At 46.6% G+C, this 15,250-nt stretch overlaps 1 protein-coding gene across 6 annotated transcripts in view; it reads left to right on the forward strand.

Annotated features, from left to right (window-relative positions):
• Nucleotides 1–15,250, forward strand: part of sox5 (SRY-box transcription factor 5) — a 122,765-nt gene that overhangs the window by 44,142 nt on the left and 63,373 nt on the right. For all 6 annotated transcript variants that reach the window (XM_037695888.1, XM_037695889.1, XM_037695891.1 and 3 more), the window contains exon 4: nt 12,077–12,163. In XM_037695888.1, coding sequence (XP_037551816.1) covers nt 12,077–12,163 — 87 coding nt within the window. The remainder of the gene's footprint in view (nt 1–12,076; nt 12,164–15,250) is intronic.

Here is a 15,250-nt window from a genome sequence, read left to right on the forward strand (position 1 = left end):
TTTGCTTCCATTTGACATTTTGAATCCTTAAAAATTTTAAATTCTAAAGGGACAATAAGCTCGTCTCCATAGAATATGTGAAATTAATCAAACTCCACAAGCACCTTTTTATATAATTGTGATCTGGCCGAACATTTACAGCCTGTCATTCCCATGCTGTTTCTCCTCCTCTGTCAATTTTTCTTCCGTTCCCTGTCAGAGAAAGGCAAGTGTGCCAAAAAAACACAGCAAATACTTTCACCAAATCTGATATTGTCATTTAATTTGTCTGAGTCCTCTTCCAATTTGTTAGCCACAGATGGCTAAGTGATCTAGCTGTGACCCGAGCGGCAGCATCGCCTGATATCGACGAGGCAGATCTCCTCAACCAATCAAACTTTTCTCTCCTCTTTGCCTAAAAGCGGTGGGATCTTGCCAGGAAAACTTGGGAGTAGGAAAAGATTTACAAGAAGGGACGTTGACGCGAGTGAATAATTGGAGCACGGTGACTCGTAGGGCTCCAAACCGTCCAGGCGCGTAAATACACGCGCGTTAGTCAGCACAGCATTCCAGCGCTGTTGTTGCCACTGGTCTAATGGCTCTCACATGCCCTGCCTTTGAGCAGCGCACGGGACAACCTGGGCTACCCTCAAGACTTCACAAGGCGCTCCGTCTCCATCCGATCAGCGCCCAGATGGAACAAACGTTCACGCCGAGAGAGGTTAGACAAAAAAAGGGGGAGACAGAGGGACATGAGACTCAAGCCGACATAAACGGAGGGAGAGGTGTGCGTGTTTGTGTGTCTGTCTCGCGCTCGTCAACGGTGTTCGCTTTAACAGAAATAGGCGGGTCCCGCCTCCGCCGGCCAGCAAAGCAACTCCAAAACCAAGCCAACTGTCAATCAAACAGCCAAGACGGGGCCAAAACTATGATAGCATCAGAAATAACAGTCTTCACCCATCAGTCTCATTCTCGTACGCACACGTGCACACACGCACAAACACAGAGGAGGTTAAAGTCACAGCTCAGCGCAGTTTGAATAGACTTCCAACATGCAAAACAGCATTAGTGTGTCAGGAGTGTCTTGCTGCTCTGCCTGTCTCCCTGTCATCGCTTTGACAGGCAGGCAGACGAAAAATGTCATGGTTCGCAGGAGAAAGCCCTGCCACTCGCTCTGTGTGTGCGTGTGTGCGTGTGCGCGCCGTCTCAAGCGTGGTTAATGCGTGGGTCCATTCCCCTTCTCGACGCAACAGGCCTAATACACAATGTGTTCTTTTGTTGTCACTTTAAAATGATGCAATAAAGCTGTGCAGTGACAAGGACGGCCCGAGGGCTGCCGCGGTGACAGAACCATTCAGTGTGCACATGCCTGTGTGTGTGTGCGTGCAGAGAGGAGACGAGCATTGAAGAGGGGTTATTGCCACGAGACAGATTGCAAGTGTCGTTTTCCATTACGGCAGCCTGAGCCTGCTGTGTACGACACACACACACACACACACACCTTGGCCGACTTTAACGTAATGCTTTTGACAAGGGAAGGCGCGTGCATTTAAAACGCTGAGCTAACCCTCGACTAGTTAACCCCCTCGTGTCGTTACAGCTGACTTAACGGTTTGTTGAGATTTAGAGGCCCAGCAGGCCTTGTGGGAATGCATATCGCCCGCCGTCCTTCACACCAGACTTTTAAACTAAGAATCGAAGAAATTAGAGAATTGAAGTTGTTTTGGTGAAACCTTGAACACAACGTGGCGCCCAAAGTTTTTCTATATTACAAAATGTTGCACGTTTCAGCCAGATGTCTGTAAAACTTGCTCAGTTGTTGCCACTTGACTTTGCCGTCTCGATCCAGTGGGGGCTGAGGTGGGGTAGAGGCAGGGCAGCTGACTCGGGACCCGAAAGTCCCAGGTTCGATCCCCAGTCACACATCTCGTGGCGTCATAGCTGCTCACTGCTCCACCTGGGGGTGGAGGAGTGAAATGCAGAGAGCCATTTTCGCCGTAGTATGGGAACATACAATGATAACACTTAACACATTTTTTATTATTATTATCATGGATTGTCTGATTGATCTTTGACCCTTTACGAAGCAGAAAATGTCTAAAAACTAATCAAAGTTCAATCATCCAGGTAAAGAAATCCAATAATGGTCCATTATTGGATTTTGTACCTGGATGACTGAGCATGAACTTTGATGTCTTGAACCACTTTGGCTGTGGCTGCCTGCCTGGGAGGAGTCGACGGGGGACAGGACAGCCCCCAGAAACCATCTTATCTCCAGCAGACTGGTTGGTCCACTAAAGGAGTGCACTGCTTGGTGGTAAAAACGGTTTGTTGGGACTCCTCAGCCTGATGAAGCCCTCCGGATAGAGGGCGAAACGTCTTTCCACAAAAAAATAAAGTGTCCAGATGAACCTGACTGACCATTACTGGGTCTAAAAACTAACTTCCAGTCTGATAATTTGAGTTTCCACCTGTCGGCAGCAACACGGCAGAATAAACTTGTCAGAGCAGCGTTTAGTTTCAACAGTGTTGCCTATTGTTGCTTGCGAGTCTCTTCGATCTATTCAAATGTCTCTCATGAGGCTGTGTTTGTTAAGCAGGTAATTAGCAGGCAGTATTTGGTGGTTATCTGCACCGCGGCTGACACCTCAGCCTGTAAAGTACGAGGCAGTAAAATGAAAATGGGTTCTGTTTTCGGTCCCATAACTTGTCCCTAATAAGGTGCTGTGGCAGTGGCTATCAAGGCCCGAGCAGGATTAGTCCACAGCGGATTCAAATGCCTCGATGCTATCAAACACCACTTAATGATAATGGAGGTCACAGAGGCAATTGGGAAAACGGCGTGTGTGTGTGTGAAAGGAGAGTTTCACTGTCTCCCGCAAAAAAAAAAGCATTAAGATAGCATCGCTAATTTCACCAGCTTGGCACAAAATAAATAATAAATAAAAGAGAAAAGAGGGGAGGGATGTCCGGGGGAACAAAAAGCAAAAAAACAAGGAAAGTTTTCCGTTGACTTTCTCAAATGTCGCTCCAGATTTTGCCCTTCATCGTTCTTTCGCAATGTCGCGCCCTCTCCGCTGCTATTTCTGACTGCCAGTGTGTGGATCTGGCTCGCTGAGATTCCATGCCAGTGTAAAAATTGGCTGAGGTTTTGGTTCAAATCAAATTGGACATAAGCACCCACAACACCATCTGTTAGGGAAAGGCAGCGGAGTGAAGGGCAGAACTCTGCATTCAGATAAATGGATTTTCAATTTATTAAACTGTTGACTGACACCCGTGTAAATGTTCGCTTTACGTGTTGCGGCCTACTCTTAGAGCGACGGAGCTCGTGGACACATGTTGCTATACATCCACACAATCCCTAATAATAGGGTGGAAAAAATACCGCGCTGCTCCGCGATACGTAAATCTCTTTTTATGCATTTTGTTTTTACGGCGCTGTCACCTTAACGAGGAAGGGAGGGGCGGACAGGAAAGAAGTCAAATAAAACCTTTTTTATTTCTCCAGATACACTTCAGGTGTTTTGGCAAGTGATTTTATGTGTGAATGTCTGCAGTTTTCTGCTAACAGGTGTGTCGCCCACCCCCTTCCTTTAAACGTGTTTGGAACACGACCGTGATCGTCGCCGTTCTTTCAGGGAGGGACCATATGTCCTCCCGTCGCGTCACCCCCTTAAAAAAAATTGAGGTGACTAACTCAGAAGTTGATGCTGCTCGCTGTGTGAGAATGTGTCAGATTTTATTTTTATTCCTCTGAGCCTGGAGGTCCGGGTGTGGAGCGTTACACACGTGAATAAATTTGTTTCTACCTTTTCTAAAGAAAAACTAACAAATCACTGAAATAACTTTAAATTGACAAAAAATTACTACATAGTTAATATACAGTTATCAGTTGTTGCCTTTTTAATTTCAGGAGTCTGTAATCAGTCCATTTAAAAGGTAGTCACAGAGCTGATTGGCATCATGGTGTGCACTGAACATGGACAGTTGTCTCAGGAGCTTAGAAAGAAACACGTTCAAGGTAAAGACTATGAGATCATCTCCAAGCAGCCGGATGTTCCTCTGACTGCAGCTGCACAGATTATTCTGGACTTTAAGGTCCGCAGGACTGGAGACGACCTCCCTGGATGTGTCCACAAGAGGACAACTGATGACAAATTCAAGAGGGATCATAGGAACTGTAAGCAAAGAGCTCAGAACAACTGAGGAGATGAGGTGAACTCCAAGGTCAAGGATCATCGGTGTCGGATCACACCACCAGTGGACTTAATGGAAGACGACAGAGGACATCAAGTCATAAAAAAATGAGACTATAATTTATTAAACTGTATACTGAGAAGACAAACCATCTGGAATAATGTCTTTTGGACAGTAGAGACAAAACTGGAACGTTTTGGCAACAAGTCCCATCATCTCTGTGTCCACAGACCCAACACTGAAACAGAACCCTGTACCTGCAGTGGACCGTGGAGGAGGCTCGGTTCTGTTCTGGGTCTGACAAGGTACAATGAAACCTCAAGACTATCAAGGAAATCTGGAGCCAGATGTTCTGTCTGAGTCGCAACTCATGGGTCCTTGAACAGGACAATGACCCAAAACAAACAGCTAAATCCTGTTGAACATCTGTGGGAGGAACTGGAACACCCAGAGAAAGAACCTGTGGACAGGAGGACCAGGACACCTGTGGACAGGTGGACCAGGACAACTGTGGACCAGAACAATTGTGGACAGGAGGACCAGAACAATTGTGGACAGGAGGACCAGGACAGCTGTGGACCAGGACACCTGTGGACAGGTGGATCAGAACACCTGTAGACAGGAGGATCAGGACAGCTGTGGACCAGGGCACCTGTGGACAGGTGGACCAGGATAGCTGTGGACAGGTGGACCAGGACAGCTGTGGACAGGTGGACCAGAATAACTGTGGACAGGAGGACCAGGACAGCTGTGGACCAGGACACCTGTGGACAGGTGGATCAGGACAGCTGTGTACAGGTGGACCAGGACAGCTGTGGACCAGGACACCTGTGGACAGGAGGACCAGGACAGCTGTGGACCAGGACACCTGTGGACAGGCGGGTCAGAACACCTGTAGACAGGAGGGCCAGGACAGCTGTGGACCAGGACACCTGTGGACAGGTGGGTCAGAACACCTGTAGACAGGAGGACCAGGACAGCTGTGGACAGGTGGGTCAGAACACCTGTGGACAGGAGGACCAGGGCAGCTGCTGACCAGGACACCTGTGGACAGGAGGACCAGGACACCTGCGGACAGGTGAACAGTTTCAGAGAGTCACAGAAATCAGGTGATCACTTCAAAACTGTTGGTAGAACTTTACTGAAGGTACAATCCTTGTTGTCCAGGCCAGATTTTGTATTTTAGTTATTTTGGAACCACAATTTAAAAAGTAACGACAGGTTTTTATCAGCTGACTACGTAAATCGTTACTTTAATCAGTTTCAACTCGTTTCAGACGTTTGTGGGTTTGTCGTTACAAACAAACGTGTCTGCTTCTGGACGTTGGAGCAGCTACAAATTGAAAAGTCTGTCCACAGACCAGGGACTGAGTTACACTCGTTTTCTGTTTTTTTTCTGCAATCCTCTGCCTCAGGGAGCTGAGGGGGTGGAGTTAAAGTAAGGAAAGAGGAGGAAGAGGAGAGGGATTTTAATGTTTACGCAGAGGCCTGGCCGCTGCAGCAACTGTTGCCAAGCGCCGTTCTCCCCAACAACACGCCAGTAATTGGTACTTTTAGCAGCTAACCTTGTGGAGGTGGTGCAAGGTGGACAAAAAGCTTTTTGATACATCTCCTCCTCCATCCCTTTCTCCTCAAACCACCACACAGAGCTTCTCTCTTTTTTTTCTACAAAAGGCGGCTCATAATCCGGGCATTGCCCAATATTTTTGGACCAGCTTTAGAAGGAATCGATAAAAATGTGTCTAGACGCATGGCCCCTTCTAAACCAGACATAAATTGATGATCAAACTATCAACAGAATACATTTTGTAACGCAGCCAGACTCAACATCATGAGGGTGTAAATAAGTAAAGAGTTGTACTCCTCAGATTAATTTTTATTTTAAACGTGTAAGACTTAAGTTGTCTTTTAATGACCTTGTTCTAGTAACACTTTTAAACTACAAGTAATATATCCTGATGAAATATTTGGACGGGCCATTATTTACCATCACTTCTAAAACGGTCTAACGGGCACAACTTTCTCCTTTTTCAAGCAGTTTTTGTTTGAACAGTGATTAAACAGACACAAACATTCGTACAGTGAAACATTGAATCCAAATAATTTTCTCAGATCAATGGTAAACATGTGCTCTACCTCTGTATGCGCCTCGAATGCCTGCAAGCCAAAGTTCACCCTTCTTGCATTGCACTCGTGGACCACACTAAATCACTCCAAGGGCCAGAAATGGCCCCTGAGCCACACTGTGGACACCCTTGATTTAATGCTTTGGATGCTCCCCCCCCCCCCCCGGTTACTACCGATGCAACATCTCAGGTTGCCGTCGTGTCCCCGTTACTCCGTCCTGCCGGCTCAGTTCTTCAGTGTCTCGGCTTTAGACGAACTCCACCACTCCTCAGTTGTTCTTTATTCAACTCCAACCTCTGCTCCATCAGGGAGGAGGAACGTGTGGTGGAGGGGGAAGGCTCCTCGTTGCTGCCAAAGCTAGAGTCAATGTAGAGTCTGTTTTTATTTTTTTTTGGTGGGGGGGTGCGTATGAGCAGCAGCTCCAGGTCTCCAGCCAGGGCCCTTTTCCTGTGGGTCCTCCTCCTCCTCTGAGCCTGGCTGGCTCTGGCACAGAGGTCCCTTTGTTGTGTACCCGAAGGCCCAGGCTCTCTTTCTGTCTTACTCTTTCCACCCCCCTACCCCACCCCCACCCCCCTTTTTTTTCCTCCAAAGGTCTCCAGTCTTCACAAATATGAGATAATAGGAAAAATAGAGCTGGCTGCCTGCGGTGACTCAGGGCAAAACGTCTGAGAGGAAAATAGAAAGCGAGCGAGTGAAGGCAGAGAGATTGTATTGTCTGGACCTGGACCCTTCCCTCTCTGGCAGCTTGAGATCCAAACGCTGGACGGACCGGGGTGGGGGGTGGGGGGTCGCTCCGACACACTCGTACACACACCGTTCGTCTCTCCTCTCTGGGCAGGTGGACGGGTTGTTTTGGCTCGACTGCAGGGCAGCAGCTTGACTCCGTTTGAGCCAATGAGCCAAAATAATAGCCGACGATTCCAGGGTTATCGTCAGCGCGCCCCCCCCCCCCCCCCTCTTTTCCCAGAATCCCCCTCTCAGCCGGCTGGGATCCGTTTCAGAAACGTCACCCTCGGATGACTTTGCGCTCTTACACATGAAAACACAAACAGCAGCAGGGGTCCTCGTCAGACACGTCGTGCAGTCACGATGAGGAAGGAGGCTTTTCTGCAACCGCTTAATCCTCCGATCAGTCGGAGGCCAGGAGGTGCCAAACATGAATTTGAGGAAACGTTGACGTCTGAGGTTTGGATGTTTCCTTCAGATTACACATCATACAGTTTTAATAAGGAGCTGGAGTTACCTCATACAGAATAAAAAAAAAAACATATTTCACGATTTATTGTTTTGGTGTGGTGTGTGAAAGAGAGTCAACCCTGTTTGTCAGCAAAATATCTTCAGATTTTATTGAAATTCTCACAAAGTAATTATGTTCATCTACAAATGATCAACTTTTCGAGTCAGCACAGTTTTAGCAGCCACAGCTATAAACCATTAGCCAACACCAAAATGGCTACAACTATCAATTTCACAGACGTACAGTTAAAACTTGGTGTATTAATACCTGAGAGTCACAACCTTATTTTCAGCATTTAACCGGCTACAATTGTCCCTTTGACATATTTTAGTCTAAACCCCCCTGCACATCCCCCAGTGATGGATAAGCAGTCCTGTAAATAATGCTTGGCTTGAACGTAAACTTGTGTTTGAAAGGATTCCCATGAACATAGAGGTATGTGTCTTGTGTAAACGTCAGTTTCTGTGAGGGGTGGGTGGGTGTCCTCCTTTGCCTTTAGCTCATGACACTCCACCCTGCAAGTATGCAGCTCACGCCCCGCATTGGCACCAAACTTACCTCACACACACACACTCGCAGTCTATGTCAGAACAGGGAGTAGATTGAGCTTTCTTCAGTTATTTAGTTGGTTTTTTTGTGTGTGTCTTCTGTCGCAGAGCGAACAGGGGAATTGGAAATACCCTCCATCCATCTATTCATCCGTGGTGTGAGGATGATAACTTGAACAATAAGTGAGGCACCAACTTCCATTTTGGTGTGTGGCTGCATCTAGGCAGAAGAAAGATCTCTATTGAAAATTTGGTTTCCACGTCAAAGTCCAAGCCGTTTACAGACGCCCCTAGACTTTCGCGGACTCACCGTTTCGCAGGTTTTCAACGTAAGATCGTACATGACGCACTGATTGATGAAGGTGACCAATCAGAGCATTGTGCTCTGTATCCCGGGCGCTGATTGGCTCAGTAACCGTAGCATCAGTCTGTCTGCTCTCTTTCGCAGTTCACAAATACAATCGACAGTGCTGTGTCAGCTTACAAAAGCATTCTCACTCAGAAGAATGAGCACCGGCAACTCCCCATAACTACCATATTTTACAGCCTACAAGTCACTTTTTTGCCTAATTTGGCGAAATTATACGCTGAAGCAACTTATTTGGTTCCCCCCCCATATTTATAAACCAATTTTTTACCGAGATATGACTGTTTTCATTAATTCTGACTGAAAACATTGAACACTACAATTTTCAGCCGCTAGATGGCACTCGAGCAGTATGGCATGCCGTTGTGTCATGTAATAGGGAAAAGTGACTATTAATGACACAATTGGCTTGCCATAGCCTGCCACCTTTGTCCAGCTCGTCTGGAGCAACCGTCAAATCAGCTTCTTCGCTGCGCCGCCCTGAGGAAATGCAGCTGATTTGACGTTAAAGTGCATTTATTAAGGAAAGGTTAAACTGAGACGCCCCTTTTCTATAACTTTGAGCAAACAAATAATAGTTTAAGTGTTCGTCTAGTTAAATTCATATTAAAGTCCTCCAGTGGACGCTAACGCGGCCACCATTTGGCAGCCCTTCGATTTTTGGCACAACACCGGCCCACATTTCCAGGTCGTCAGCGGTGACGCATAATAGATGCGACATATTTATGGATTTTTGCACTTTATTGGACATATTTGGACTGATGTGACTTATAGGGCAGTGTGACGTGCACAGCAGAAAATACGGTATGTTCATCATTCAAACGAAGAGACGTTACATCCGAGGCCAAACTTACTGCACCACCATAAGGTTAATAAAGCCTTAAAAAATATACAAATACTAAAATAAATATAACGTGCCTACTTTGCTCATTTTCACCTGTCGCTGGAGTGTCTGGAACGTAACCCCTGCAATAAGTCAGGGACTACCGTACATGTCTTTGGGTAGCTGAAGATTATTCTGTGGCCACCACTGGCCACCCCCTGGCTCCACCACTGCACCTGGTGGTGGATAAAATTTCTCCCTCCACTCCAGGATCCATCACCCTGGACAATATAAAAAATATTAATAACTACCTCTGTTCTTCTCCACAGTGCAACTCCTACCCACTTGAATATCTTGCACCAAAAACATTAAAGTTTAGTTTAATTCCAGTCCAGAAAAACACTCATCTCAAAAGCTACATTCACTTTTCAAATCCCTCAGCGATGGACCGCTCGTTTTTTTTTTTTTTTTTGGTCTTGATTGGCAACAGAAGATGTTCACTCTTTCCTAACCAGGACTCTAAATTTGAATTAAGTGCTTTCCCTTCTGATGAAGATAATAAGAGTTTGACGGGGAAGCTTTCAAGAACCAGATGTGTTGTTGCACCTGAAACATGGCAGGATTGTAACCCATCAAACAGCCACCATGAGAAACTAATAGACAGGTGATGTCCCCTTTTAGCTGAATGTGTGTGTTTGCTGGATTTTCTCCCAGGTGACGGGGGAGGTTAATTTCTCACAACATTGCTCTAAAAGATGCACCAGCCTCTTTCCGCCCCTCTCCTCCTCTCTCTCGGCTCCTCCTGCCCATTTCTTCCCATTTTCGTCGTCCGCCACACAATGAAAGAGCCTCTTGGCTTTTATTAATAGTTAAAGTGGCCCCGGCCTGTCACTGGGGACAATGGCTGCAGCCCTGTTAATAAATAAAAATAATAACTAGGAGATGGAGACGGAGTGCAGTGGAGGGAGAACAGGCGACACGGCCATTTGTTGTTCCCTCTCACTTGTCAAAGCTCTTTGGCTTAAAAGCCTCTGTCATTGTTGAAGGAAGGGGGGTGGGGGGTGGAGGGGGGGTAAGGGACTGAGAGAAAGGAGTGCCAGGGGCTAATAGCACCTGTTGGGGTGATGGCGAGGCAGCTGCCGTAGGGAGAACCGCAGGAGCATTTCGTCTTTCACTCCTTGTTTTTGCTGAAGATTCTCCATCAGCTGAGCTCCTCCTCTTCATCGTACCTTCATCACTCCACCAACCAGCTCCCAGAGGGGGTCCGAGCTCTGCAGACCTCGGCCGAGGGTGGCAGAGAGAGGAAGAGGAAGTGAGGGGCGGCCAGGCTTGAACTTAACGCATTGATCTTTGACCGTGTGTGTGCATGTGTGTGTGTCCATTGTAATCAGTGGGGCGTGAATGCTCTTGTCTGGAAGTCGGAGCAAAGGAGCAGATTCAAGCCTCAGGGGAGGCCGTAGGCACACACACACACACACACACAGTGTGTGTGTGTGTGTGTGCATCTTTGTTATTTACTGGTGTTTAATCAAAGGTAACTTTTAAATCCCGGCGGTCTCTTCTGCCATTCTTGCCGCTTCGTTTTCTCTCTTTTTGCAGCGGAGCCAAAATGTTTAAAAAGTTGGCACGGTGTGTGCGAATGATTGATGGAGTAATAAACGAGTTGCCAAGTGCGTTCGATGAAAGTGTGTTTTAGTGAAGAGAAAGTTGTTCAGCTCAACACGGTCATCTTCGTGTTTAATTTAGGCCCGTTTATTCTGAAGGGAAACGGCATCTTTGTTTCTCAGCTTGGTCTGAGGTGTTTGTTTTTTTTCTGCACCTGCTCGTGGCTTCGCCCTCGTTTGTGCATCGTGCAGCTCGCTGTCTGAGCTTTATTGTCCTTCTTGATGTAAGTCACGGTGCTCAGAGTACAAGTTGAGGATCACTTCACCACCAAATTCAAGTCCTTTATGTGCCGGCTAAGATCAGTTTGCTGCAACGGTCATCCTGAATCTGATCTACTCCAAAAGTTAATCAGTTTTAGACGTGCATCAAAAACAGTCTTTCGATAACGGTCGACAATTAGCCCTAGAAGGCCATTGGTCTTTGTAAGAAGCCAAAAATGTTCCGATCGCTTGTTGAAGCTTTAAAAATCTTTCCAGGATCTAAAAGAAGAAGCTGAAAATGTTGAAACGTAGCAGAGTCCAGGTTTTATTGGTCCGCGTGTGCACATTTACAATTGAAACTCATCATGCATGTGCTCTCCTGTGTGACATTTCCACCACCCCGCCCCGCTGTGTGTGTGTGTGTGTGTGTGTACATCTGTGCACAAATGTGAGCATAGTTAGGAGTGTAATTAGGGATTCTGCGAGTGTGTAAGGGACTGTGTGAAGTGTGTGTTGAAAACAAAGCGCTAGCTGATAATGTGTCCATTGTGGCGGGTGCATTAAGGCCCTCTTTGTCTCGGGGCCCACAGGGCTAATGATTCTCTAGCAGCAGGTGAGAGGGGGGAAAAAGCCTCTGTCTGTCTCCCTCCGTCCTCCACTTGTCTCCCTCACTCTCTTTCCCTTTTGCTCACTTGTTTTTGTTTTTCAGATTTGCTCTCTTTTCGATTATCAGCTTCTCTCCTTCCGCCGCTCTCTCCCGTCTCTCCTGCTGATGCGGCCATTAGGCTGAGCTGCCGCTGCCTTTATTACAGCAAATGGACTTTAAATGAGCTTTATTGTCATGTTGGCCAGCCATCTGAATCCCCCCCTCTCTCTCTCCTCTGAACCTCCCCCCCACTCCCCCCCAATCCCTACTCCTCCCCTGAACAGAGGCCCCGAGCATTGAGAGGCTGTTGTCAAAGGACTGGAAGGATAAACTTTTGGCCATGGGCTCAGGGCACATCGGAGAAATTAAAGGTATGACCTCAGATCTAAACCGTAACACAGACTCCACTGAAAGCTCATGTGAAGCCGTTAAAAAGTCAAATTTTCAGTTTACGACTTAATGCTTGATGTTACAAATTATGATTTTTAAACGCGGGTCGAAGGCAGGATGTTTGGTGGTACAGTCTCCGTTAATCTGTACGTACGTAAACGTTCTGCTGTCCCGCCCACAACTTCATACACGTGTGCATCATCTCTAGATGGAGCGTTGTGTACATGTTTCATCACCCCAGCTTGAGGTCAAGGTCACAAATCAAGGTCAAAGTTGTTGTTTTTTGTCCAGGCCATTTCTATAGATCGCTGTATAACGGTTTGTCTGCGAGCGTAAAATGTGCCGTTTGTGGTACTCGGCTCCATTTTTACAAAAGCTAAACTCCTACGACAACCCTGCAACTGTCGAGAGAAGTTTTGTTGCACGATGCGTTTGAACACGTTCATATTTCGAGCAACAACTTCTGCACAATTTTTGCGAGGAAGTTGCACTCCCTCACAAACAGACTGGTCGTAGTCACAGCCCAGGAAGATCCTGGCTGAGCCATTTCTTCAGAAACGTTAAAAAATAATAATAATTTGTGTTTTGTCTTGTATCCCATGAAACAGACGTGCAGTTGAGTGGTTTTGAAAAAGGTTCAGTCACTAATTATAGAGTAGAGGCAGGTATTCAGCTTGATCGGGTTCATTTAATGTATAGTTTGAAAACCCCACAGATCTAGATCTCATTTGCAAGTCTTGAATGTATGTACGGTTCCTGTTGTGGAGCCATTTAGGTGGAAGTTTTAAAAACTACCCATCTACATGCTGGGTTCAAATTCATTGAACGTAAAGGAAAGCTAAAGTTAAACGAGCTTCTCGTGTTTGTTGAACATAGGCCTGTCACAGCAACACATTTTGCCAGGCAGTTAATTGTCTCACAAATTACTGCGATAAATAATATTGTTTGAAATTTGACAATAATTAGTAATTATTGTCAAATTTAAGAAGAAATGTTGGTTAATTTTTGTGTGTTGTACCTTTTTCCGACCACTGGATGTCAGTATAAGAGTTTGAACCGGAGGATGGATAGTGAGGGAGCGAGCAGTGTCTCTTTAAGAAAAGCGAGAGGGAGGCCACTTGACGTGACATGGGTTGTCTCTTGTTCCTGTTTTTCTGTTCTCAAAATGGCGGACGCTCGTTGTGGTTTGAGCTGTTTAGCATAGCATTTTTCACACAAAGCTTTTAATAATAAAAAAAAAAAAATCAGTAAACAAGTTCTCAGCTTCTTTTTCAGAGGAAAAAACTTCACGTAAAGGCACGGGTTTCAACCATGAATTTTAGAGCGTTGACAAGACGGAGGTTTGTTTCCCGAGGTCGGCCTTTTAGCTTAGCTGCTTTCTAAAAAACGCCATTTTTGACGGTTAAAACAGATTTTAAAGAGAAAGGGAGAGGTCAGTGAAGAACACTGGAGTTGAGCTTTTTGTCATCAAGTGTCTTCAGTAGAAAGAGAGAGACATGAAGCAACGATACAGCCGATAAATGAAAATGAGGTCAATAATTTTCATTCATCGTGCGATTAATTGATTTATTGTTTATCGCAACAGGCCTAGTTGAACATTAACTGTGTTCCTGCGAGTCCACGTGTTTCCTCGACGTCAGTCCTTCTCACTCCAGGATGAGCTGGACAGATTAGCATGGAAGGCAAAGTGACCATCGGAGCAGGAATCAGCCAGAGAGAATTAAAACTGCAGAAAAAAGACCAATGAGGGCGAAGCTGAGCGAGGTACAGGAGCCGCAGCTATTATTCGCTGTAACTCCAGGGCAGAGCCGTCGTCCTCTTTCAGTAATTGAGCTTCATTAGGAAGCAAAGCAATATGTAATCAAAGAGCTTTGCAGAGCGGCGTGGCCATCGAGAGCGGAGCTCCATTGATCAAACCCTTTTTTCCCAGCTCCCCGCCGCGCTGACATTTCTGTGTAGGGGGCGTCCCGCTCAGCACCAACAGCTGGTAGCAAAACGTGCGTGCAGTTCAAGTGCACGTAGGCAAGTTCACGCCTGTTGAACTCGTTCGTTTCTTTGTCCTTACATAGTGTGCGTAGAGATATTCTGAAAGTGAAATGTGCATCGGCTCGGCAGTGTATGTGTTGGTGCACGCTGTTCCCGCACAATCAGGGCATCTCGACACGTCTTCCCTCCATCGAATTCCACCGAAGAGCGTTTTGCAGGGAACAAAGTGCTTCTGAGCCACGACCTCCTGCTCTGTTGGCCTCACTGAAGGGAAGCGCTGGTAAAAGGCCCCATGTGGTTCCCACTGCTAAGCACATCCACTCACTATAAAACTCTAGTGCTCCAACATTAAATGAGCTCTGGTAGGAAGTGAGGCGCAAGAGGCAAGGCGTCAGTTTTTACCTTTAAATACCTTTTTTACGAGCGGCGCAACAGTTCAAGTAAAACCAATGGACACTTTGATCGGGGCCACAAGGCGTGCAACAAGTGACTCACTAAACTGCAACAGTTGGGAGTTTCTAAAGTGTCTCAAAACATTTGCAGGGGTTTGCAAATTCCTTACACAAGTTAATGTGGTGTTAGCAATTAGCAAAACTGAGGCTGCATCTTGAGTTTCAATGTTTAAAAATAATTTGAGGCAAATGTTGTCCCAAAGAGTCGTAGGCGTCTCAAGAACACAAGAGCTGTATTTTGACACCTGCATGGGAGATCTTTGATAAAGCCGTACAATAATCAGTTTTTCACTTCAGGCGTCATGGTGCGGCTCCCCCGCAATAAACGAAGGACTACTGTATTGCTAAGGTAGAAGCAGTTTCCCCTACCATTACACAAGCGGGGCGCCCCGCCCCGTCAACAGAACAGAGTGCCCCACCTACCGAACCCCAACCCCGCCCACCTGTCTGCACTGACGTAGCGCTAAACTAGCAGCTCGCAATGCAGGTGTGCTAGCTAAAATGCTAGCTAAAAAGCTAAAGGCAGCCTCTTCCCTCATGCTGAACGCACCCCCGCCACTGGAAAATTGTCGGTACAAACAGCGCGCGGCTTAGATGTGTGTCTGTCTCTCCGATGACACCCCCCCCCCC

The sequence above is a fragment of the Nematolebias whitei genome, chromosome 22, assembly GCF_014905685.2.
Source record: "Nematolebias whitei isolate Nwh7 chromosome 22, NemWhi1, whole genome shotgun sequence".
Taxonomy (NCBI): domain Eukaryota; kingdom Metazoa; phylum Chordata; class Actinopteri; order Cyprinodontiformes; family Rivulidae; genus Nematolebias; species Nematolebias whitei.